Raw genomic sequence first — 24,999 nt, forward strand, 5'->3', positions numbered from 1 at the left:
GTCTTCTTTGTAGCTGCACTGCTGAACTGGTGCAATATATTAAAGTGAGACAAATATACGTTTTCTCACACTAATTTATTGCACAAGTTCAGCAGTGTAGCTACAAAGAATAGGCCTAAAGTTAACCGGAGGTGAAGAAATTGAATATTAGGCCCAATTCCACAACCTCCAGTTAACTGGCTGGTTATTCCATTGGCCTTGACCAATCGCATTTGATATTAAAAAGAGTTAATCAGAATTAACTAATCACTATTGGGACTTAACGGGTTAAAATTAAACGGATGTTGTGGAACTTGGCCTTAGTCCCGATCTACAATAGGTGTAGTAAGCTTTAAGCCGTAAGAAATTAACCAATCACAATTGATTATTCCTCTATAATTCCACTGTGATTGGTCAATTTCTTAAGGCTTGAAGCTTACTATACCTATTGTAGATCGGGACTAAAACCAACGGCACACGATGGTTGTTTTCGTGCTGGATGGAAATACTCTATTTTGATTGGTGCATTTCTGAAGATGGATGGAAATACACCAATCAGAGTATTTCCATCCAGCAAGTAATCCAGCATGAAAACAAAAACCGTGTGTCGCTGGCTTAACATGTTACGTTAGTCAAACTCAAATTATCATAAACACCCATAGTAGTTTCATTCTAAAGCCAGCGGCACACGGTTTGTGTCGTGCTGGACTGCTTTCTGGATGGAAATACTCTGTTTTGATTGATGCATTACTATCCATCTTCAGAAATGCACCAATCAGAATGGAGTATTTCCATATAGCAATCCAGCATAAAAAGTTAAACACCGTGTGCCGCTGGCTTAACTTTATTACACTAGTAGTGCAGCTAAAAAGAACAGACCAAAAATAAGATGGCTATAAATCTGACTATAAATACGGTCATTATATCTCCTGCACACAGCACGCAGAAACGCTTGCCGCCAGGCAAGAAGCGACGCGATTAACGTGCCGTTTTTCCATAAAAGTTTGAAGTTTATTGGTTACCGCGTCGTTTTTTGCCGCATGAAAAACATTTCCATGTCCTATGTGTAGGAGCCTACAGGCCAAATCACACTAGCGATTGGCGATAGAACTTGATCAATTGGAACAAAGCAAGCCAAGGCTGAAGTTTGTTGATTCGTTAAAATCTAATCTTTAATTGTCAATCGTCAATCATCAATCGCTACCCATACAGCACAGATCTTGCAGCAACATTGCGGCAACACTTCTGCAACTTTTAACATTGCTGCAAGATTTGTGCTATATGGGTAGTGTGATTTGGCCTTTAAGCCCGTATCACACTAGCGATTGGCGACTGATGATTGACGATTGAAGATTAGATTTTGACGAATCAACGAGTTTCAACCTTGGCTTGCTTTGTTCCAATTAGTTAAATTCCAATCTTCAATCATCAATCGCTAATCGCTAGAGTGATTCTGGCTTTAGAGCACATATATGGAGGGGGAATTGCGTATGCCTTCTGTAGACCAAAAGTGTGTCTATTAGCGTGTTCGATTGGCCCAGAGTTAATCGCTCCGAGAGCGATTAATAACGTCATAAGTCTCTACTAGCCAATCATAAAGCTTATAAATACTTGTTCGACTAATAAACGTAGGCTGAATAACCCAGAGTGGGTTAACCCAGAGCCAATCGAACATGCTATAAGATATGTGCGAGAGAGAAAGGTATACATTCCATTCCTCCTCTGTGCGCATGCGCCACATGCGTCAATTGTTGCTGGACTACAAAATTATTGGTTTCAATATTTTTTTACTTGAATTCTATCAACTTTACCGAAAAATAGTAAGAGATAAAAATTGTTTATTTTCTTCTTATAGAGCTCGGAGAATTTTTTCAAAATTAATTTTTTAGTACTGCATTTTCTTGCATTTCCTTGAAGTACTAGAAAGTTAATACAAATTTCTGAAAAAATTCTCAGAGCTCTATGAGAAGAAAATACATAACTTTTATTTCCTGTCAACTCTATAACCTAACCTAACTTGTCAACTTCACGCATGCGCACAGAGGACGAATAGGAACGTATAGCTTTCTCTCTCGTACACATCTTGGACACATTTTCGTGCCAGTATTCTCCCTCCATGTATATATGCTCTAAGGTAGGAGCCAGTGGGTACGTTCAGCGAACTCAACAGTTAAGGGATGTCTACATTGGAAGTAAATAGCAAGAAGTAGAAAGCAAGAGTAAAGGGACATCTACATTGGAAGTAAATAGCAAGAAGTAGGAAGTAAGAGTAAGAAATTGACCAACCACAGTCGAATGTGAGAAGAATAATCAACTATGATTGGTCAATTTTTTATTCTTACTTCCTACTTCTTACTGCTTACTTCCAATGTAGACGTCCCTTAATACAACAGTTGAGCTATTCGTCAACGTGATTGATTTAGATTTAGGGATCTAACAGTAAGAACCAATAATCGCTGATTGCTCACTGAGCGCTTTTTTTGCTGAATGCGCCCATTAAGCCCATCTACAATTGCGTGAACGTGAATGTAAGTGGTTGTAAGTGATTACGACAACCAATCAGAGTAAAGCAATCAGTGAATAAAACATTCGGATTGGTTGACTCTTATGTTCACGACTACACTTACGCAATTGTAGAATGGGCTTTATATAACGAGAAACTTCGGGAAACAACTCGAGACAGTTCGATTATCGACCCGGCGAATCGTTCCATTTTCAAGCAACTATTTGCGTGTAAAACATCCCGGTGTGTGAAGTGGTTGATTAATAAACGTAATAAAAAAAAATTGAACGATCTCTCCAATATTTACGATGACTGTCGGTACTCTTGAAAGCGCCGAGGTACGTATAGAAAAAATATGTTCACGATTTCACTGCTAATCACGTTAGTGTGAAAATCTGATAAATACGTTCTAATTAAGCCAGTCATGTCGTCGTTTTTGTCATATCGAGTGAATATATATTTTTCCGTTATTATACTACAGTCATTTGTTATCACCATAAGCACAGTGTGATGATATATGTCATTGCACTCAATGGTTAAACGGACAAAATATTTACACTGATAATTCATCTCGAAATATTTGACGTCACAAATTTTTCGTGAAGTATCTGGTAGAAATTATCCACGTAGAAAGCACATCAAACATTTGGCTTATTATACACGATAATTTGATCAGTTATAATAAATTCATTTAGGTAGAAAAGTAAGACATTAAAGTTTCTTTGTTCAAGTAATATATCTGTTAGAAAAAGATTCAAAAAAACCTTGCAGTATGAAATAGTACATTATTGAAAAATCTAAATAAATTTGTTCAAGATGGGTAAAGACTTTGTAGAGAGTCGTAAAACGCAAGCAAATTTCATTGAGAAAGAATCAGAAGATTCTAACACCGAGTCTAACATTGAAACTAACTCTGAATCTAACATCGAATCTAACACTGAGAGAGGGAAAGATCTCAAAAATCTTATAAGAAAAGAATTTCTGAATAATCAGTTAGGTGAGTGGATGGATATACTTGGTAATGGCCAACTGAAAAAGAAAGTCTTGGTTACGGGTGAAGAAGGAACACGACCAAATAGAGGTGATACATGTATCTTAAGAATTCTTGGCAGGATCGATACTTTTAGAGTAGTAGAAAATCTTGACAATTTTGTTATACAGTTAGGAGACTTGGATGTTGTGCAGGTATGAAACCAAATCATTTATTATTTCTACAATGTACGTCTTACTACTTTGTAATTCTATACTTGGAATTGCAGGGATTGGATTTAGCAATTGCTTTGATGGATGTAGGCGAAATTGCTGATATTGAGGTTAGTCCTAGATTTGCTTATGGCGAAATTGGACTAAAACCTCAAATACCACCCAATACTGTTATTACCTATACAGTTGAATTGAAAGCTACTGAATTAGAGACTGATGTAGAAACACTAAGTATTAAGCAAAGAATGGAATTAGGGTAATCATTTTATTCATCAACCATATATATATAGTAGAGAATTAACATTTACTCTTTTGTATTGTACTCTTTTGCTTCAAGTACTGAAGAGTGTAATTTTGCTTGCACATATTTCAATTTATCATTGTCATCTATAATGTTTAAACATTTGTTTATGAAGCAACAAGAAACGAGAACGTGGAAATTGGTGGTTTTCTCGGAATGAGCCAACTCTTGCAATACAATGTTATCGAAGAGCATTAGATTTTCTATCACCAAAGACTAATACATTTTGGAGTTTAGACGACATGGAGACAATTGATGATGCCGACTTGCAGGATTTATTGGAAGATCGCATAAAAGTATACAATAATTTAGCAGTCTCGCAAATGAAGATACAAGCCTACGAAGTGGCCTTGGAGAGTGTAGAAAATGTCCTGAGCTTCCAACCAAGAAATGTAAAAGCCTTATTTAGGAAAGGTATGGAAAAACCTGATGTTTTCCTAATTTTAAATAAGTCAGTATTATGTTCTTCCTTCTCACAGACTTATTTCTAAATTTTCAGAACATAAGAATATAATTTCTGTACATATTTCTCTTTTTCTGCTTGTAGGAAAAATATTACATTACAAAGGAGAACATGCGCAAGCTTATACAACTTTGCTGCAAGCTGCGAAATTAGAGCCGGAATTAAGAGTCATACAAGCAGAATTAGCAATTTTAAAGGAGAAGAATGCTAAGGATGCTCTTCACGAAAAACATTTATATCGTAAAATGTTGGGTACAAATAACACCAATACCTCAAAGAAAATTACAGTTGAAGAGAAATGGCAAACTAACAGAACTTTGTGGGGTTTAGTCGGAGGAGCATCTGCCGCTGTTCTAGTGGGTCTACTTGCATACAGGTTTGCTTCATGAAAACGACGAAAAATGGGAACAAATAAAACTAAACAAGGAAGTGAAAAATAACGGTTTCCATAAAAACAGTGCATAATCACTAGCTAAAATATATTTTTCACTTTTAAATATTTTTAAATCCAATGAAATAATATAAATTATTTTAAGGTTATTGGCTATTTGCCGCGGTCATCTTGATTTATGATGTATTATAAGAAAAAAAGAAATGCATGTCTAAAATTCCTATAAAGTGTGTCGAAATAGATATATTAAAAAAATGACATTTGCAATTAGTAAGTACATATCTAAATACCTCGAATATGTTTTTTTGCTCTAGCAATCAATAAATAATCGTAAAATGAACATAATACAATAAGAAAATTTAGACATTTTTAAAAAGAAAAATTGCATGTCACATTAATCTTATAATTATTTTATATTGATTAGAATAAAAGGAAAATATCCGGAATTTTAGAGTGTGCTTAATCGGTTACGTCATCTTGTGGATATATATTTTTAATCCAACGTACTTCGCAGGGATTTTAGGAATGCATTTCCTTTCTTCTGACGTCATCAATCAAGAGTTGCGCGATGAATAACCAAGAGTCTTAATAAACATGAATACGATGAAATGTTTGAATTTTAGTATTATATAGTAGTGTTTTTTAGGTATCATCAGGTTTAAAGCAATATTAATCCAAGGAACATGCCATTATATTTGTTTTTACATTGTTGCATTTAATAATTGTGTGAAACAGCTACATAGCTGACATATAATTAAAACAAGCATTCCCTTACACATACAACATAGAAATTACAATTTTGTTATACTTAGAACAATAAGAAATTACACAAAGTGCGATTTTATCTAATGCTCTGTTCAAAAAATATAACAGTTGCGCAATCAGCCACATTAATGTTGTTTAATTCTTGCAATCAATGATACACTTCTACATAGAAATGGCTTTACTTATTATATATATAATAATTATATACTTGTAATTATTATATATTGATATGGTTACATGATATTATTAAAAACTTTTATTTTATGAAGAATAAATCTCAGTATATATAATAAGATTACTATATTCTGATATATTATTTATCATTAGTGGGAAACATTAGTGTACTCGATTGTGTATATATCTATAACATTTATATTTGTACAAAGAAAAAGTTGATAAATAAATTTTACAGTTGGTGATGTTATATGATGTGTATTTGAAATATCATAAAACTGCTCAATGATATATTAACTATATATATTACAGAGAAAGAGAGAAAAAGAGAGAATTAAATAGAAATCACATATATCTAATATTATCACATGTTTTACGTATATCTATCGATCATTAAAATATTAAAGATAGAACACCTATACATTTTTTTTTATATTTCTACGTATGTACATATGCGATGTGCCGACATTTTTAAGAGTACGATTCAAGTGCTTGCTTATTTTACGAGGTAGTGAAATTTGTTTTGTACGAAAAATATACATAATATTAAAAATACATATTATCTTTAAGAATTAAAATCAAGTGTTAAATTGTTTCGCGATGTAAAATAAATTAAGAAATATGTATGTATACTTTATAAAATTTCCGTAATATTCTTTGTCATTAACAAAGTAACAATGTCTAGATTTTGCATTCGAATAAAACTACAACGGATTCAAAATTTGAGCAAACACAACTGTCTCACTTATGTGTATACAAAATCATTTAATTTCGCAAATATTTAAAGATTATAAAACGACGAAAATTCGCGTATCAAATATCTCTCTATTTCTTCTATTTTACAATTGTTATTCATAAGCGGAATTGAATCCTCGATATTTTCCAACGGAACCTCCGAATAACTCGTACTGTCGTAACACGCTTGATCCGCGCTCAAAAGACTATTTTGAAATTCTATATCTTGATAATCCGGCAAATTCAACATCTCATTGCAATTCGTTTCGAACTGATTAACGAGTTCATTATCCGATAACAATTCCGAATTAGTGAGTTGCACTGTCAACATTTGTCCTGTATTAACATCTACTAGCGAGACAACTTGCGGCATAGAATCGATTGCAGGCAAATTTGAAAGTTCTAATGCCAAGTTCGGGCATTCAGAGTTTTCCTCAGAGTTTGTCGATGAAGGCTGATTCTGTGGTTGAAAGTCAATACCCGCAATTTTCTCATTTGGATTTGTAACCAAATGATCTTTTTCCTTTTTCTTTACAGATGATTTGCGCTCTTTCTTAGTTTTTATCTTACTAGACTTTGATCGTTTTGGTTTTTCTGGCACTGGCACAAGATTACCATCTTCTGTTTTCATAAGCTTCATCACCTATATTCGGAGACACAAAAGAATAAATTTAAATTAAAAATTTGTCACAATATTAATATACACACTTATTATAACAAAAAGATAATAAGTCGAAAGTACATACGCGAATAAATGATATAAGGTTTTCCGAGAGCATTACCTTTTTCTTCTTTTCCAGAGTAATTCTGTGACAGGATTCCATATGACGAGTGAGATGATGTGAACGTTTGAATGCAGTGCTACACTGCATACAGACAAACGGCCGGTGCTGTGCGTGCGATAGTTTGTGTCTCTTAAGTAAACTGTTCCTCTTGAACGCCTTGCCGCACTCCTCACATATGAATTGCCGCTCTTTGCTATGAATGTAAAGCACGTGATCCTTGAGAATGCTGACGCTGGTAAACGTTTTGCCGCAGTGCTCGCATACAACGTTCCGCTCCTCCACATGCAGATGCTTATGTCTGTCCAGGTCCGTTCGTCTGGCGCACTGGAACGTGCAACCGTACATATCGCAGGCAAATCGCTTCTCGCCCTTGTGTATGCGCCTGATATGCTGATCCAAGGCCCGTTGCGTGAATAATTTTTTCGAGCAGATCGTGCACGAAAATATAGCTTTTATAGGTGCTTCCCTATTGACTTTATTGAGATGCAATGCTGACTCCAAATGCCGAAAGTAGTCATCCTTTTTGACGAACTTGTGTCTGCAGCTGCCACAATAATGTGAATCTGTGAAACATCATCATTGCATGATAAGTGACCCGATGAAAAAATGATTTCGTTAGTGCAATTTTAATATTAAGATGACCACAGATTTTCCAGCTCCAAATCCGGGATATTTTGTAAATGTTCAGAGGCGAGATAGAGAGGAAAGATTATTAAAAATTTTATATACATAATTTTATGTACACAAATACAAAAGAATATTTTATTTATAGGCACATGAAAAATAATTTAAATGAAAGCTTGTTAGATACAGTAAAAATAGACATTACTACGATAAAATTATTATATTTACTTAAAATTAAGAAGACAAAGTAAAGCTATTGTATCTACTATACTAAGAAAAGATTTCTAAAAAATAGTAAATATATATATTTATTTGATGGGTTCTCTAATAATTTTTTTATTTGAAAAATATTTTATGAGTAAAAGTAAATAAATATATATATATATATATATATATATATATATATATATATACATATATATATATATATATATATATATATATATATATATGTCATTAATATTCACCAAATAAATACTTAGTATTTCTTAGATTATTTCCAGTACAGAGCTGTAAATTTTCTTAAAAAGGTCCTTCTTTATCAGAAGCATTTTAAGGATTCTCTGAGCTAGGACAAACTGAGATAAATTGGCGTTCTGGATAGCATCCGGGAAATTCCAAAATAAAGAGTAAAAAAGCGGTACTGTCCCGGGAAAAATGAGACGTCTGATTATCTTGTTAACACTCACCATTATTTGTCGTTTCAGACTCGCTTGATTTCGGAGTATGAACCGCTTTGAAGTGTTCGTGAGCTTTCTTTTTAGACGCAAAGCTGACGTCGCAGTTGGGACACTTGTGATTATTGTGATTCTGCATATGAGATAAATACGTCTGCTCGATGCTAAACGTTTGCGAACATTGTTCACACTTGAATTGCTTTTTCTTACAATAGTTCTTCTCGTGCTCCTTATTATCTATATCTGCTTTTATCATATCTCCACATTCTGAACATACTCTGCCACTTTGATAATTATGCTTTGCTCTGTGATGGTTTAGAAGGATGCGTTTTGGAAAGCTTCTAGGGCAGACATCACACAGATACGGATGCTTGACAATCCTTTCTCCATGTGCACGAAACAAGTGTGCCTCCAGATGCTTCCGTCTGGCAAATTTGCCATTGCAATGAGGACAATTGTTTTTTTTATGACCTTCCAAATGACGGTCCAAGTGCCTCTTATATCTAAATGTCATCAGACACTGTTCACATGTTTGCACTTGTCCATCTACATCTGACTGTTCCAAATTATCAATTTTTATTCCATGTTTTAACTCAGACAAAATAGTTTGAACAGTTGTGCAGTTGCTATCTTTGTCTGTATTAGAATTTATATCACGATTATCATCTGTTGTAGGTTTGATGGGACAGCTATAGAACTCAGTTGATTGCTTTGTTTCTGGACACTGTGCTGTTAAATCTTTGTCAAAAGTATGAGAGTCATTGTTATCAATAACTGTTGGTGCATCACCTGATTTCAGTTTTATAGTATTATTAGAGAAATTCGAGAAAGTGTTGTAATCCAGACTCACTGTGTCAAAATTCTCGACAGAATCTGGAATATCGATATCCACTGACTTCTCCTGCTTTACCTCCTTATTCTTTGTGCAGCTATTAGATTCCTCAACATTTTGCAAGAGCAAGTTCTCAATTTTTATAAAATTAAAATCAATGTTGCTCAAGTTAACATCATCTAAACTGTTTCCTTGTAAGCCAATGTCTGAGATACTAGTGGAAGTAGCCGACAAGTTGACACCAGATTCTTTACTTTCCAGATTACCAATGCATTCTCGTAGGTAATCATAATTCTCTATTTCACTACTCTCTGTGTACATGTTTGGTATCGCATCCAGAGCTGGATAATCCTGAAACAGTAGACCTAAGAATTTCAAATCTGTTTTCACTATTGTACAATGTTGTTGCGAGCATGGTAGCATAAAATTTGTCGAGTGAAAGATATTTGACGTGTATATGTGTGAAAAACACATCAGTTCCTTTCATGAATATAATTTCTGGGCATATTCTTTCTTACCTGGCAGTCAAACAGACGTAGCGTCATCATTTCCAATCATGCAGTTTTGACAATTGACAATGTTCAGGAGACTTGTACGAAAATATGACTATCATATTACATGTGAGAGAAAATGTTACATCCAGTCCATGAATTTTTTGAGAGGCTTAAGTCAAACGTTGGTGAAACCGCGCGAATGCCTCGAGGCATCTGTAAAGTAGTCGCACGGCATATAACCTAAAGAACGTGTCGTGCAGAAAACGCGAAATGTCCATGTTGCGTATACATATCAGAAATATAGGTAATTGAACTATTTTACCCGCAACGAAAGAGCGTTAATAAAGTTAATGGTAGGTGGCGTTGCGATGTCTTTATAATCGCCCAACATCAGAGATGAATTTGTGAATTATCAAAACATATACATTTTTCACTTCAACAAAAATAAATTAAATAACATTTTATTCGTAACATATCAATTAATTAAAAAATTAATGCTCACTTGTTCGATTGTAGGAATGTGTCTTTGAATTCTAATGTCAATTTTTTACGCAGTTCAAACAGGGCGCGAGAGAAATCGATATGGATCTTCGATCGATACAAAGCGGCGATTGTTGAGATATGAATTTCACTCGCGGATAAGTTCGCGTCGCAACTCCGTTCGCACATACTGTTTATTTCGTAGTTTTAATCATTCTTTTGTCCGCCGTTATCCCGAAAGAACGAGCAAAGTATTGCGTCACGAGGAGGTATGTCGAAACTTCTCCCATTATTTCTATAAGAGACAGGTGGATCGATAAGAATTGACCCAATTCATGTCGTGAGATTTTACAGGAGATCGAGAACTTGCTCGGCGAAGAACAAGCATCATGGCGGGGTAAGTGTGAACAAATATTAAAAAAAGATGAGAATATATTTACCGAATCGTGTACATCCTGATCATATCAAGGTCCCACAGCCTACGTGAAATAATTTACTAGAACTTGCGACAGAATTCAGGTGAGAATCATGTCTGTGAAGAAATACATAAAGAATTAGAATATGAAAAATATTTGGGGATGCTCATATGTATAGGTGTTTTGTAGATATAGATAATAGTGTTTCATTGTTTAATTATTAAAGAAGTTCAAGAAAGTGCTGTTTGAGTAATTTTACATGCCATGTAACATGGAAAATATTTGAAGAGACTGATATATAAGTCCAGTAAACACAAAGTATCATCGATATTACAATGTCAGCTCAATCATATAGTATATTATATATTTTGTTATATAACAAAGTAACAGTTACATAATATATCATATGATTGAGCTGACATTGTAATATAGATGATACTTTGTGTTTACTATAAACATATGCACATGTATATGTGACATACGTTTATAGGGATTGAGATAGATAGATATCTAAATAGATACATAGACATCTAAATCTATGAGATAGATATCTATGTAGATGTTTTATAGATGATAGTATATTATCTAAAGAAAGTTTTCATCTATATCTATCTTTATATCATCTAATTTTACATCGCACATATATGTATACACTTATTTATTTGAATTTTCTTCAAATATTTTCAATATTATATAGCATGTAAAATTACTTGTTGATACTTTATCTAATCGAGAATTTCTTTAATGATTCCATTAAATAATTAGATGATACATCTGCAGTTACTAATAACAATGATATTTTATACTTTTGATAAAGATTTGACAACACAATGTTCAGAAACAAAGCAAACAGCAGAGTTATAACTATTTCATCTCTTCACAAAAGATCATAATGATAAAGATCATAAAGGATGATAATGATAATGTAAATTCCACTATATAGGCAAAGATAACAACTACACAAAGAAAATTGTTTCATCTGAATTGGAGCATGAAGTGAAAATTGATAATCTGGAGTAGTCAGATGTAGATGAACAAGTGCAAATGTGCAAGCAGTGTCTAATGACGTTTAGATAAAATTAAAAGTAGAATGCCTATCGAATTCTGTCGCAAAAGTATAACACGATATTTTACAATTTAAACCCAAATATCTCAATCGCGAGTGTGTATTCGAGGAGAAAATACTTGACAGCCAGAAGGAATGACAGAAATATAATCGTTTTATTTCGTATGCACCATCATGTATTTCACATTTAGCTATTAGAACTCTTTTTTTTATATATTGTAATTTTGAACGATACACATTTACATATAGGTCATACACATAAAGTTTACGCTGGGATTAATTAATTCTTTCGACAGAGGTACTTTCGACTCAACGGCCAAACGGCCGAACTCCCTTAAGACCTGCGATAGCTCGTACATATATATGTACGTATGTATCTATTCGCCACCACCTCGTGTTCCGCTTTGTGAACATGCGTTCCGAACTTCCTTACAAGGCAAAGAGTCTTACAAGCTATGATATGTATTTTGTTTTGTGTGCAGTTCACAACATCTCGATTTTACTTCAATCGTTTCCTTAGCCCGACTAAGAGAAAGGAGAGAAACGGAGATCTTTGAGAAAGAAAAATATACGTAGGAAGCTATACGATATACGAACTTTGATCAGAACTCGATAGGACAAGACGCATAGCCATTGAAGAAATTAGCAATCGATTTTACGATATACAGACTTTACGCAAACATTTAGAGTATCATTTCACATGCGGCGGTAGGATACAATATTAACATATTGTACCCAAACAAACAATTACAATTTCAATGCGTATTTAGATAATTTCATACTTCATTCCATACTTATTAGATGAATAAATAATAGTATTTATATTGAAATTCGAAGTACTTGTAATATTCATATAATTGACATTATATGTGATGCAACTTTCATAGTGTCTTCGAAACTGAATTAGCTAAAGGAGCAGTTCGTAATCGAAAATTCTCAAGGCTCAACATATTTCACTTTAAATAGCTACATTTTTTAGAAACTATTTAAACAGTTGACACCGGATAAACGAGGAAAATACACTCGCACAATTATGATCAAAATTGATTCATCGGCCTGCAAATAATCTCACATATAAGACAACGGAATTACACGCGCGCGTGTGTAGGTGAGAAAATCATTGTCAAATCGCGAGTTCACATTGGAACATCACATACGTACGATATAGCAGGGTGGGTAATATGTTATGTATACTTTATAGGTATATATATACATGTGCGTATATATATATACACCTCGAGAAAATATAAGAATACTGTGTAAATATGTAGAGAGCTTAGGTATACATATAATACGGATCGAAGATAAAAATATAATTTCAATAGGATATAATATTTATGTGTATAATATATATATATATATCTCTCGTAGTTAACATTCATATTTAGAACTCTCTTAAATGCATTAGGCATTCCGCATGATATGTTTTGAGTTTCACTTACACAGGTAGGTTAACGTTTCTCTTTTTTTTTCTTTGGTTTCTGGGAAGTATCGAGAGTTAGAGGATTACAATCGTAATAATGCCGTCAGGGGACTCTCTCGGCGATTGTAGCACCAGTGGCGTGAAAAGCGACGGTTCGCTGAGAGCTTTTCTCACACTTTTCTTTCCTTCTTCCTTCCTTCCTCCTTTCTTTCTTAACAAGACAGTTGTGACAGGTACTCTCTACGCATACTGGGAAGCATACTTAGAGCATCGTCGTTGCTCGCTATTCTTGCTAAATCGTGCGCGAACGTGGTCTTCGTAAAGCGCTCAACTTGGCGCTTTTCGCACGATCGCGCATTCATAAATCTCGTCACGATCTCGAACGCGTTCGTCGCTCACGACGTTATTGCGTCTGCCACGCTTTAGAAAGAACGTTGCGCGACATCTCGAGCGAGCATCGCCGTAACGTTGAGCTTTCTCCGACGAGTAACGATTAATATTAACGAATTTCCACAGAGTAATATTTCACATAACGGGGTAGCCACAGATACAATTATATATTTAGTATTACGATTTCATTAACGTTAGTAGAGTTAACGGAGCGATTTCCACGATATTATTACTCGATAGAGCGATTTCCGCGATTAATACTTAACAGAGCGATTTCCGCGATACTTTAGTAACTTTCCCTCCTTTATTATTACTCTCATTTGGGTTTTATCCCGTGTCTTCTCTCTTTTTCTTCTTGTTTGCTTTTTTAAACGAACAATAATAACGCACACCTAGATTTTATGTTTTCTTTTTTCCACTAAGAGTTAAAGTGCTTCATTGTTATTCTTTGTCACCGTATATACGTATATATATGTATATATATTTATTTAACACTATATATATATATATATCTCTCTGAGAATATAAGCTAGCGAAGCGACTTCCTCCTTCTTTGATATGTGTCCGTTTACGATGTGATAATCCTGCCACGTTAAAATGCAACTTCTTTCTGCAACTCCACGATACGACTTAACACTATTACGAGTACAACGTTACTGATAGTGCGAAGTTCTTTCGGGGGGGAGGGGAGAAATACGGGTAAATATGTAATATTATCTGACATGGTTGGGTAAACGTCTAAGTAATACGACTCCTAAAGGTTAGACTCACGAAAACATCGACCGGATTACGAGCTAGTGCATCGATTACGCCTTTTTTCAGCTCTTCCTCGTAGAAAATATTTCTCTCACCGTTGAGACTTTTCGCGTCACGCGACGTCTCGCGTCCTTCTCCGCAATATTGTACGCCGGACGACCATTCGGGAAAAAGAACGAGTACTACGATCTGTGCGTTTGAATGTGCAACGGGACGCGCGACAGCACACTCGTCGGTTTCTCTCAGGATCTGCGTGTTCTCTTTATCTTCTACGATCGATTATACAATTGATGACTGAGAATCACCCCAGAGCTATAAGCTAGAAGATACTTTCACGATTGAGAATGCTATTCTCCTCCAGGGCGAGTTTATCTCAATTTCTTCTTCATCACAAGAGACCTTCCCGTTGATCTTCCCATAGAGGATCCCAAGTCAGCCACCGAAGAGTGTACTTCTCGCCACGGCCTCGAAATTGTTGGCTGATCCTGACTTTTGTCGGGATCTCTCGATCCTTAACTAAAGATGTGGATTACAACTCGTAACGTATTCCGACCAACATCGTTGTGTCAGCGTTTCGTTGGGAGTATCTCGTTACATCGCCTCGGGAGTCCCCGAGTAAGATGAACTTTCTCGATTTGTACAGCGCAAGAGAAATTATCGTCGACTAACGGAACGGAATTGGACAGTGATGACACTGCGACGATAACAACGTACTTGCGATCTTCGTTTGTGCACGCCTCCCCGTCCTATTCTCTTTCTCGTACTTATCTTTACTATACTGTAACCACGGCTTATCACGAACGACTAAGTGATCCGCTAATCTCTCACTACATCTCGAAAAGGAAACATCAGCCGGTGACGGACCGGCAACAGACAAATTGTCTGATGATTCTTTCCTTTCTTTCCCTTCTTCTTCTCTTTCGTTCTTTCTCTCTCTCTCTCTCTCTCTCTCTCTCTCTCTCTCTCTCTCTCTCTCACACACACACAAACGATCCATATACCTTACCTCTAAAAATCATTAAGAAACATCTTTGTCGAACGGCGCTCTTATTCGTCACGCGCTCTTCCTTATCACGATTACTCTAGCATGTCCCTTATTCCTTAGAGACCTACCAGACGGACTACTATGATATGTGTTTATACTTTTTGTCAGTCGCGCTATTCGAGGAAGAAGCAACCTCGAAGGCGCATCGCGCCATACGCGAGTCTCTATTCTCCGAGGTAACACTTAGTCTCACTTCTCGTCGTATGGCTCTTTTAATGCTCTCTGTCGTTATATATTGGAATATCTATATACTTCCCGATGTATTATTGACGTGGAGGAGTATGTATGTGTATATATATATATATATGTGTGTGTGTGTGTGTTGTGTGTGTGTGTGTCAGGACTAGGAAGGAAATCGAGATAATGCCGAGTCGACAGACTTAGCCTAGGTACTCTTCACAACGACTAAAGGAGGATTTGATTTTCTTGTAGCTTATCAGAGTATACTTCCCCTTCATCGTGCCGCCAGGTACAAGAGCGGAGCGTTTAGGCGAACGGCATCCGCTTGAACATCCGGTTGCCCTGTCCGGTGATCCGTTTCTCGCCGGAGGTGTACTGGATGACAGACTTAATCTGGTCCGTCGCCACCGGCCCGATGCAAACTAAGGCATCCTTGAAGTACGAGCAGACCTACGATGTAGAGTTTCGAATTAATCAAAGAATTGATAGGAGATAGCAGGATAAAAGTCGTCAAGATTGTATCGAAAAGCTTTTGAAAAAAAGTCTGGTTGAATAATTAATTTATTTATATTAGTCAATTATCGTGTGAGGTTTTTCGAAAATTCAGGGACTCAGGGACTGACACTTCCTGGAAATATGAAAATTTTGAATCACTAAGAAAGTAACTAACATTACTTTTGAAAAAATTGTTGTTATAAAAAGTGATATTAGAAAGAAGAGATTTTTCTTTTCATTTTTAAATATTTTCGGATTTACTCTTTTCAGAGATTTTAGATTTTTAGATTCTCTCGCGGAAAGAATAGTCTGTTTGGATTAACTATATTATTGAGTTAATCCGATTAATTTGAACAATTGCAGGTTCTGATTAATCAGGAATCCTAGTGACTTCAGCCGGAATTTCTGGTTCATTCATATCTCACCAGACATTCAGTTAATCAAACCAAACTCTTTTTCTCCCATGAGTATATTACGAATTTCACAAACGAGACGACGGATTTAGACTGTTACCTTTCTGGGTGTTTGCCGATGTCGTCTTTGCAGCTGACAGCACAGTCCGCGGCTGATGTCACATTCGCTCGACATGGTGCATTCCTCATCTGCAATAGATAAAATCATTTATGTTGACATTTGCGAAACTGTATTTCCGATTTTCCCAAGATAAAGCCCTTCAACTCACTATACAGCTTGTTCGAAGTTGTCGGTGGTTGACATGATCTCGCGTCGCGTCCTGGAATCTGCTGACACATTAAGCCGGTCTCACAGTCGTTGTCCCTTCTGCACAGCTCGCCCTGTTTCATTCCGAAGTCCTCGACGCACGTTCCGACAACTGGAATATACAATTTGCGATCATTTTCTCTCTCTCTCTCTCTTTTTCTCATGGAAGATTCCAAAAAAAAAATAGGATATCTTTGTAATTTTTAATTGGCTCTTATAATGTAGATTAAATTCCAAAATTATTAGAGTTTTTTTTCGTGTGAAACGTTCACTGCTTTATTTACCTCCATCGATATTGACGCAAATGGAGCCCGGGCAGCAATGATCGTTGTACACGCATTTCCTCTCATAACAAGGCTCTTCCGTAGACTCCGAACCTTCCCCGTACATGCCGCTATATCCTTCCGAGAGTGACTGCTTCGTGTGAAATGTATTATTTTAGAATTATGGGCATTCTTGATACATCGAATTTTGAAATTACGTTTTTAATCAAATTGATTTACAGGATCAACAGGAGACAAATCGTTTAAGGCTCCTGGTTAGAAGCGAGAAAACGCATGTTCAAAATTCTTGCGAAAATTATACTGAAATAAGAGGATATATTCATAAAGTGATCCTTGAGATTGATTGAGCATATTTGTAAAATCTTTTGAAACTTTTCTTTTGTTTTAACAGTCAATAAGTAGATTTATTACGTAACTTCTACTTTGCACGATTGCTTTTATTTGGGCGAGCAAATATGCAAAATAAAATTAACGTGACATGCAAGCTTTGTTTTTATTTTTTCTTGTGATTTTGTTACGTGAATTTTATGGTTGTTTATTGATTGTTGGGGCGAAAAGAAAGGGATATTTTACACGTGTTGACAATCGATCACAAGTGTTATTTTATGGACACAACCGCAAGAATTTGAAGCACGCGTTTTCTCGCTTCGAACGTCATTAATCAAGATAGCCTCGGCGAAGGCACAGGAGCTTTGAAACGGATTAAGAAGTGAGTAAATTATAGCTCGAAAACACAGCGGCAATTTGAAAAAACAGACAATTTCTGTTCCGCATTTTAAACTGACATTGATTAACTGTCGGAAGGAAAACTCATCTAAATTCCCATTCAAGTACGCAGGGAGAATTCTATTGTTAAACTCGAGCACGGAACTTTGAAGACACTCCACGTAATGGAATATCCGATACGTAAGACAAAACGACACCCGCGCGGGTTGCGTCGTAATCTCCGAGGAACGGCGATTTTTCTTCCTTTCCCGGTTCTCACTCCTCTCGGTCATCTATCACCAGCTGTCAGGGTTGCTCACGCGTTCAATCTTGCGGAAATCGATGTTTATCGCGTCTTGGTGTATTTTTGTCTCGTCTTTCGCGGAGGAGTCGAGTGCGCGACCCGCGCGCTCGTTTCCTTTCGTAGATTTATTATGTAACTTCTACTTTGCACGATTGATTTTATTTAGGCGAGCAAGTGTGCAAAATAAAATAATCATCACCAACATAATCACACATATTTTAATTTAATAAAAAAAATTTGTGTGACTTGCTGGAATTACGCACGCGACGCTGGAGATTATCTCACGTAAGCGAGTGAAGTTGCAAATTGAAAGGCGCGCGGATATTATTGAGCTCAAATAAACGGGGGATTATATTATACTCTACCTGCGGCTGAGACGCAGTAAAAGTTTCTGCAGTAACAGTAACTCTTGGTGCGCCGCGGGGGCGATTTTACTCAATCTCCGGATCGCAATCTCGAGGTTAATTCGCGAACGACGTCGAATGGAAAAGCGAAATAAACGCGGCCACTGGGGAGTTCCTCACGGTGGTTATGCAAGTGCGAGCGCACGCTGCTCGAAAATGAAGTATCGATCGTGCGTGACCCGTATATTGCGGCAGGATACCGCCAATTAAATCAAATCACGAGAAACGCAGAAGCTGTGAGATTTTCATCCTCACGCTCAGAGAAAAAGGCGCGTTGATGGCGATTTCATAGCACTGAGCCAAAATACATTAAAATTCATTTCATGGGATATAAAGTATATTTCTAAATATAGAATTTTAATTCGGCGAATAAACTTTATGTCTGACAAGTGAATTTTCAAGTATCTTCTTCCCAGTACGACCAACTATACGAGTTTTGTGCGTGAAAAAAAAAATATCTGAAAATTTATTTGTGGAATATAAAGTTTATTTACAGAGATAAACTTTATATTACAAAAATGAACTTTATATTCCATACAAATAAATTTTCAAGTATTTTTTTCTAAATGTACGTAGAATTCATGTGTAGTACGTAATTTAACAAACTATTTTATAGTTATTACAACTAAAACTTTAATTGCAATAACTACAAAAAATCGTTTATTAAATTAATAATAATAATAGTTTATTAAACTATACAATACATGATAATTCTGCATATAAAATTCATATAGTTGTCGTCACTTATACACTGAGAGAAAAAACTTGAAAATTTCTTTGTGTGGAATGAAAGTTCTGTAGAAATAAATCTTATTTCACAGAAATAAATCTTATTTCACAGAAATAAAGCTTATTTCACAGAAATAAATTGCATGTTCCGCAAATAAATGTTCAAGTACTTCTTTCTCAGTGTACAGTTGCCATTGTGTCATGTTTTTCTCAGAGTTGTTACCCCTGAGGTCTTCGAATACGTTCGCGAAACATTCGGGAAATCTGGAGCGTTCGATAAAGATTCGAAGTAAGTCTCTGGAGAGACTTATAAAACGATACGAAGGAACTTGAGAGTCCTGATTATTGGCACTCGAGAAAGAAGGAGGGAGACTTTGTCTAGAGGGGCGGTCGATAGATTGGAACGTCTTTTCCGCGCACCCCCTGCGATGTCTTTTTAGACGAGCTACGGAAATCTAAAAGGCGCTGCCGATGAAAATGCCATCGGGCGTTGGCGCGGTAAAGGCTACACTTTTCCACATACCTGTAATAGCCCAGGACGGTTCATATAGCTGCCGTGACCGCCGTACCCGAGATTAGACAGCATCTCGGGGCTGAAGCGGTTGAAGAGGCCGCCCCACGCCTCGACGCCGATGTGCGCCGTGTTCGCCACCAGCACCAGCGTCGTAATCACCGCACACGCCTTCATACCGCTGGAGGTGTACTGATCTTCGGCGCTCTGCAATCATTCGTGAAAGGAAGGCCGCTCGAGTGGAATCACGTTGAATCTTTGTATTGAAGTGCCCCCAGGAGGAGCCTCACTTCTAACGGGAGACGTTATTAAAGAGCGACCGATAACTCGTTACGCATTGTTATGCAAGTGTCTCGTCGCTGTGCGCAATCGCCTTTAAAAGATCGTTTATCCGAGAGCGATTACAAGTCATCTTCTCTAAAGTGTGGAGATGTATATGTGGTCGCGACATTCGCGGACCAACACTGCGAGTCCAAGTGGCGTGTTACTTTTCAACGCGTGTCATTTGGCCGAAGCTCTTTTTACACGTTTCTCCTTTTAAATCACGTCATTTAACACGTTCAAGAACCTGTTTGAATTATAATTTAAACGCGTCTAAACGTGCCAAATAACGTGACTTGGAACAAGTAAAAGAAACAAATGAAAAGTGGCTCAGCCCAGCTAACATATTTGAATTCACAGTGAAGACACATCGTTCGTGTAAACGTTTTCTTAGACACGACAGGGTTTCCGAAAGGATATTTTATCTCGCGTGTTCCTTTTCGCGAAATTGGAAGCGTCTGAAAATGTCGTTGGCGATCGTTCGTTGCAATTGGATCCGCCTAGAATACGTTACGCGAAACTGGATACGCGTCCGCGATGTAGCTTACAAAAAGAACGGATTGCAGAACGAAAGTACGGGACGATCGAATTGCAAAACCAAAGAGAGGAATTCGTTACCGTTGAAATCGCGACGACGACGAATTCTGCAGCACAGCTTCCTCTGCCGCGCGTATCTCGCTCACAGGCGCATATTTATCTTCGTGTTGTTTACCTGACTGGTTTTGTTGCAAGCAGTGATCCGTAAGACGAGACTTAGCCGTTAGCGTCGAACCCGTTTTACACGGATTATCGTACAGATGTTAGTGTGACGTAATGCTTTTGCTACTTTTCTCGCGATACGATGCAACCTTAGGAGAAATTGAACCTCGTCTACATAGCCACGAGATAGTAAATTTCTGTCTAACATCACTACCAGTCAGTAATGTAATGTTGCAATTCTCTTGGTGACTAAATAAATAAACTAGTTGATAATTAAACAAACGAAATTACAGTTATAGGATGAAAAACCACAAATAATTGCTAGCCAATAATATAACGCTGAATTCTGCTTCTTTTGAGATTCTTAACGAGATGAGATTTCTTTTGAAATTAACGTAACCTCGATTTTGATTCGCTACTTTAAAATGCAAGTAGTAATTAGAGCTTTATATTATGTTTATATAAATGAAAAGACGTTCATTCAGACTATTTTAACATATACGTTCACACGTACAATAAAGTAATTATGATTACACATACTTTTGAAAACGTACATCCGTTTACTAACTTTGACTTTGCTTATTCGTTTATCCGTTTATACGTCTTTAAACAGAAACAAGAGCCAGTTTTTTGTGGCAATCGTGCGAGAGATAAGGATAAGCAGTGACATCACATCGCGTGTATGTCTTTTTCCTCTGCAAAACTAGAGGTAGCTGTGTAAACAGTTATTCATCTCGTTGTCAAATATACCTGCATATGGATCGCAGAATCCATTTAAAGAATTCAACGTTATGTCGAAACGATCTCCATCAGACGTTTCTAAACGGAAATACGTTAAACATATTCGAAAGACGAATCGACGACGGAGTCCTGATGCATAGTAGATGGATTTTTTTAGAATAGACAACGCCATTTTTTCTATCATATTTTACATGTAATGGTTGACTAAACCAACAACCCGATTCCATATTTCAGTGAACAATCAATCAGTGACGAATTAGTATAACGAGCTGGAAAATTTAGTCTAGTTTGTCCTAACTAGCTACTAGCTTTTATTCAGCCCGTTAGTTACATTTCTACTCGGGAATGTCATAATACCGAGCGGCGAATTCCACGTACAATTCGTCGGCGTCTTCGTCGGCCTTTCCTCGGGAACTTATTTCTCGTTTCGCGCGATTTACTGTTAATAAGATACTGCGCCCGCCGAGAGAGATGCCGCGGCCTCGCCGTGGTGTTAATTATGCAATTAATATCTGAGCATGCCCCCCGGAGTAATCTGCTGTCCGCGCTCCACCTGAGTTACCTGCTTATTTAGAGGAATCGCGATTACATCGCGTGGTCAGAAACGACGAGTAATTGCTTCGCGCATCACACGGTAGTGCGGAAGGTCGAAAATGCCTCGACGCGATGAATTAAGCGAGAAATATACGCAAAAACGTAACGCGCGACTTTTGCATTCCGGTCAAGGACTAATTGCAGTTTACGATATGAGTAGTTCGATACACGATACGAGTTACGTTAGGCCGGCGATAGCCTCGAGTATATAATCGATAGTTCTTATTTGTCTCGTTAATCTTATCCACACGGAGAGAATTTTATAGTGGAACTCACTATAGAATCATGTAACCGAGCAGCAGATCGGCATTCTGCAGTAGTTGACTTACCTTTCGTCTCACGTATTGCTACTTATATTTTATGAACTGAAGGGCAAATATTTCTAGTGGAATGTACTATTGGCCTCCCTTCAGAAAGTTGGTCTTGCGGTAATGGCGAGAATTATCCAGATACGCGAGAAATTAACCAAAATGAATGAATGATCAGCAAACACCGCGATATCGCATATGTTTGCTATCTAATCGATATAGATGACAAAGGACAGAATTTTTATCTCAACTATTTGTGAAATTAACAAGAAAGTCTCTGTGGCGTTCGTTCAGATTAAAGCCGGTCGTATTTCTTGTTAGAATTGACTGCGGTGAACAAAAAGGACCAGAGACGAGACAAACGAGTATATGATCCTCAAACCTACCTAAATTTATTCGCAGATATTGCTAGAATACCGTTGCTGTAAATTCTATATATATGTCATAAACAATTTTTTAGTAGATGCAAAAAACAGTGATAAATTGTAACTATTACATTTAGAATTCTAACTGAACCAGTGAGACATTTGTTAGTTTAATTATTCCTTGGATTTCTCACTGACAATCTACTTCAGCGCTATTGGAAACAATAAAATCGAAAAGAATTTATATGAAAAGAGACCGTAACATTCTCTCCGTGTGTTCTTCATCTACGGTGAAATTGCGTCCGATGCGTGTCGCGCTGGAATGAATTGCAGGTTACCGCGAGCTTATTGCGAACTAAACTTGCGGCACAAAGACCTACGGCGTACAATAAGCTCGTTTCCCGGTTCGAGTTCCCTGTGACCCAAATCTGCCCTTTCATCGTGCCGATCGAATCTTATAAATACCGCGACGCGTCGTCGAGTGTGCTCTCTCCTTTTCTCCTTTCAATCTCATCGAACTGATCCGATCGTATCTCATCGTTCTCGCATTCCGTTTCATGCCCGCGAATTTGCTCCAGTCTGTCAAGGACAGGCGCAATGTGCAGGATAACACACTATGACGAAACACGGGCGTTGTAACGTGCACGGCATTACGACGAAACATCTAAAAGTACCGCCTCTGCGGGCGAATCGCCGGGATTCACTTACAAAACGATCAGCTCGCCTGGAACGCCGTCACACCTCTCGACCAGGAAGAGACCAGGATACCTCTCGGCGGGTTTCACAGCATCAACAAGTCCTCGGTGGAGCTCGCTGGAGGACTGAGTCCGTGCCGCACTCGCTCCGGCAATCTATACTTCTACGTCGTTCCGGTTGCCGTCACAAGGGCGCATATACACGGTGGCGCATGCGCCACAGTCGATTCGTCTTCTCTTCTTCTCTCCTCCTCCTCCTCCTGCACCACCTTCACCTCCTCTCTCTTTTCTTTTTTTCCCGCCACCCGATCACGACCTACGTGACATTTTGTTCATTCAGATCTTCAGCCTCCTATCGAGCGGCCCGAGATAGCAGGCTGAGGAGAGCTACTCGAACGAGTCCATTCGAGTCATTCTCGCAGCTCTACTCTCTCGCGGCCACTCTCGCTCGAATGAATGACGAATGGTGTACTGCGATTGAATAGTGCGGCGATATAGTGCACGTGGTGCATAAGTAATGAAGAAAACAGAAGCGAGAGAGAGGGCAAAATTGCGCGGGTACTTAACAGTGAAAAAATTCAACTGTTTCGTCGTACATATCTATAGCAAAAGAATCTAACGTCGCGCCTCTCCCTCTTTCTCTTTCTCTCTCTCAATACATACGCTGAAACACCAGGTTCATCTCGTTCGCAAATTGCAAACGTCCGGATCCTCCGGAATATCGGTAAATACGTTTAGGAAGCACGCGTGGCTCTGTAGTAACGTCCACTGTACAACGAGCCCGTCTCGTGAAAGGTCAGAGATAACGTGATAATCTTGTTCCACGCGACTCTCGGAGGGTTGTTGCTTGCGCCGTGGGATTTCCCCGGCCTCCCGACGCCGGTCGTTACATTTACCCGGGATATATTCCCCAAAAATCGCGAGTATTCGTTGCCCGGGGTAACCTCCTGGCGGCAGAATCCTTGCGGACACTTGGCCTACGTCGATGCTCACCTACCCCTATCTACCTATCTACCTACCTACCTACCGTTTTAGCTCTCTCCTCGTCGCGCTCCTTACGCCACCGTTATCTCATTCCCTCTTGGCCGTATTGATCCAAGGTATCCTGATGTGCCCGCCGGGCGGGCTCGCTCCTGCCTGCTCCATATACTCGTCCGCAAACCCCCGGCGTGAGACTCGCGTACTACGTAGTATGCGCAGGTAGTTTGCAGAAACGATCGCGACACCACCCTGTCCTCCCTCGACCCTCACTTCCGGCAAGAAACCTCGCAAGTCGTTTACCGACATGTGAATTTTTCATGAAGCTCGCTCTGTCGCGCTACTACACAAAGATCTGTGCTTTCAGGATCTTCCGGGGAAGGTATATATGGCGGAACAGTTTGCGAAATCAGGACTTGTTGAGCGTGGCCAGACTCCGAGAGGCGATTTTTATGCCAGAGCTC

The 24,999-nt window shown here is 37.8% G+C and overlaps 3 protein-coding genes across 6 annotated transcripts; 1 reads left to right on the plus strand and 2 right to left on the minus strand.

The window, feature by feature from the left end:
• Window positions 1-2,635: 2,635 nt before the first annotated feature.
• Window positions 2,636-6,029, plus strand: LOC116852248 (peptidyl-prolyl cis-trans isomerase FKBP8-like). Of its 3 annotated transcripts, none has more exons than XM_032832420.1 (5): window positions 2,636-2,820; window positions 3,299-3,667; window positions 3,742-3,941; window positions 4,102-4,400; window positions 4,534-6,029. In XM_032832420.1, exons 1-5 carry the CDS (start codon window positions 2,791-2,793, stop codon window positions 4,836-4,838), a joined length of 1,203 nt encoding a protein of 400 aa, XP_032688311.1. In that variant the 5' UTR covers window positions 2,636-2,790; the 3' UTR covers window positions 4,839-6,029. The 3 variants fall into 3 exon arrangements, with proteins under 3 accessions (XP_032688311.1, XP_032688313.1, XP_032688312.1); XM_032832422.1 differs by having other exon boundaries at window positions 3,476-3,667; XM_032832421.1 differs by lacking the exon at window positions 2,636-2,820 and adding an exon at window positions 2,843-3,185.
• On the minus strand, window positions 5,510-10,254 carry LOC116852247 (zinc finger protein 595-like). The gene is made up of 4 exons (XM_032832419.1): window positions 9,951-10,254; window positions 8,613-9,783; window positions 7,297-7,862; window positions 5,510-7,157 (listed from the first exon to the last, which is right to left on the minus strand). Exons 1-4 carry the CDS (start codon window positions 9,978-9,980, stop codon window positions 6,561-6,563), a joined length of 2,364 nt encoding a protein of 787 aa, XP_032688310.1. The 5' UTR covers window positions 9,981-10,254; the 3' UTR covers window positions 5,510-6,560.
• Window positions 10,255-13,186: 2,932 nt separating this feature from the next.
• LOC116852244 (ITG-like peptide) lies at window positions 13,187-23,736 on the minus strand. Of its 2 annotated transcripts, none has more exons than XM_032832406.1 (6): window positions 23,571-23,736; window positions 19,847-20,041; window positions 17,182-17,311; window positions 16,860-17,009; window positions 16,691-16,779; window positions 13,187-16,132 (listed from the first exon to the last, which is right to left on the minus strand). In XM_032832406.1, exons 2-6 carry the CDS (start codon window positions 20,009-20,011, stop codon window positions 15,989-15,991), a joined length of 678 nt encoding a protein of 225 aa, XP_032688297.1. In that variant the 5' UTR covers window positions 20,012-20,041; window positions 23,571-23,736; the 3' UTR covers window positions 13,187-15,988. The 2 variants fall into 2 exon arrangements, with proteins under 2 accessions (XP_032688297.1, XP_032688296.1); XM_032832405.1 differs by having other exon boundaries at window positions 17,182-17,314.
• Between the last annotated feature and the right edge of the window lie 1,263 nt (window positions 23,737-24,999).

Source organism: Odontomachus brunneus, unplaced genomic scaffold (assembly GCF_010583005.1).
Source record: "Odontomachus brunneus isolate Ranch 3 - 2012 unplaced genomic scaffold, Obru_v1 Obru_scaffold_208, whole genome shotgun sequence".
Lineage (NCBI taxonomy): Eukaryota > Metazoa > Arthropoda > Insecta > Hymenoptera > Formicidae > Odontomachus > Odontomachus brunneus.

What these genes read in the sequence shown, in the direction of transcription:
- LOC116852248 (XM_032832420.1), top strand. Translation starts at nt 2,791, where the DNA reads ATGACTGTCGGTACTCTTGAAAGCGCCGAG. An exon ending in GAGACTTGGATGTTGTGCAG is followed by an intron (nt 3,668 to 3,741) that starts GTATGAAACCAA and finishes TTGGAATTGCAG; the next exon opens with GGATTGGATTTAGCAATTGC. An exon ending in AAGCAAAGAATGGAATTAGG is followed by an intron (nt 3,942 to 4,101) that starts GTAATCATTTTA and finishes TTGTTTATGAAG; the next exon opens with CAACAAGAAACGAGAACGTG.
- LOC116852247 (XM_032832419.1), bottom strand. Translation starts at nt 9,980, where the DNA reads ATGATGACGCTACGTCTGTTTGACTGCCAG. An exon ending in GTCTGAAACGACAAATAATG is followed by an intron (nt 7,863 to 8,612) that starts GTGAGTGTTAAC and finishes GATGTTTCACAG; the next exon opens with ATTCACATTATTGTGGCAGC. An exon ending in CTCTGGAAAAGAAGAAAAAG is followed by an intron (nt 7,158 to 7,296) that starts GTAATGCTCTCG and finishes CTCCGAATATAG; the next exon opens with GTGATGAAGCTTATGAAAAC.
- LOC116852244 (XM_032832405.1), bottom strand. Translation starts at nt 20,011, where the DNA reads ATGAAGGCGTGTGCGGTGATTACGACGCTGGTGCTGGTGGCGAACACG. An exon ending in ACCGTCCTGGGCTATTACAG is followed by an intron (nt 17,315 to 19,846) that starts GTATGTGGAAAA and finishes TTTCACACGAAG; the next exon opens with CAGTCACTCTCGGAAGGATA. An exon ending in ATCGGCAAACACCCAGAAAG is followed by an intron (nt 16,133 to 16,690) that starts GTAACAGTCTAA and finishes TCTACATCGTAG; the next exon opens with GTCTGCTCGTACTTCAAGGA.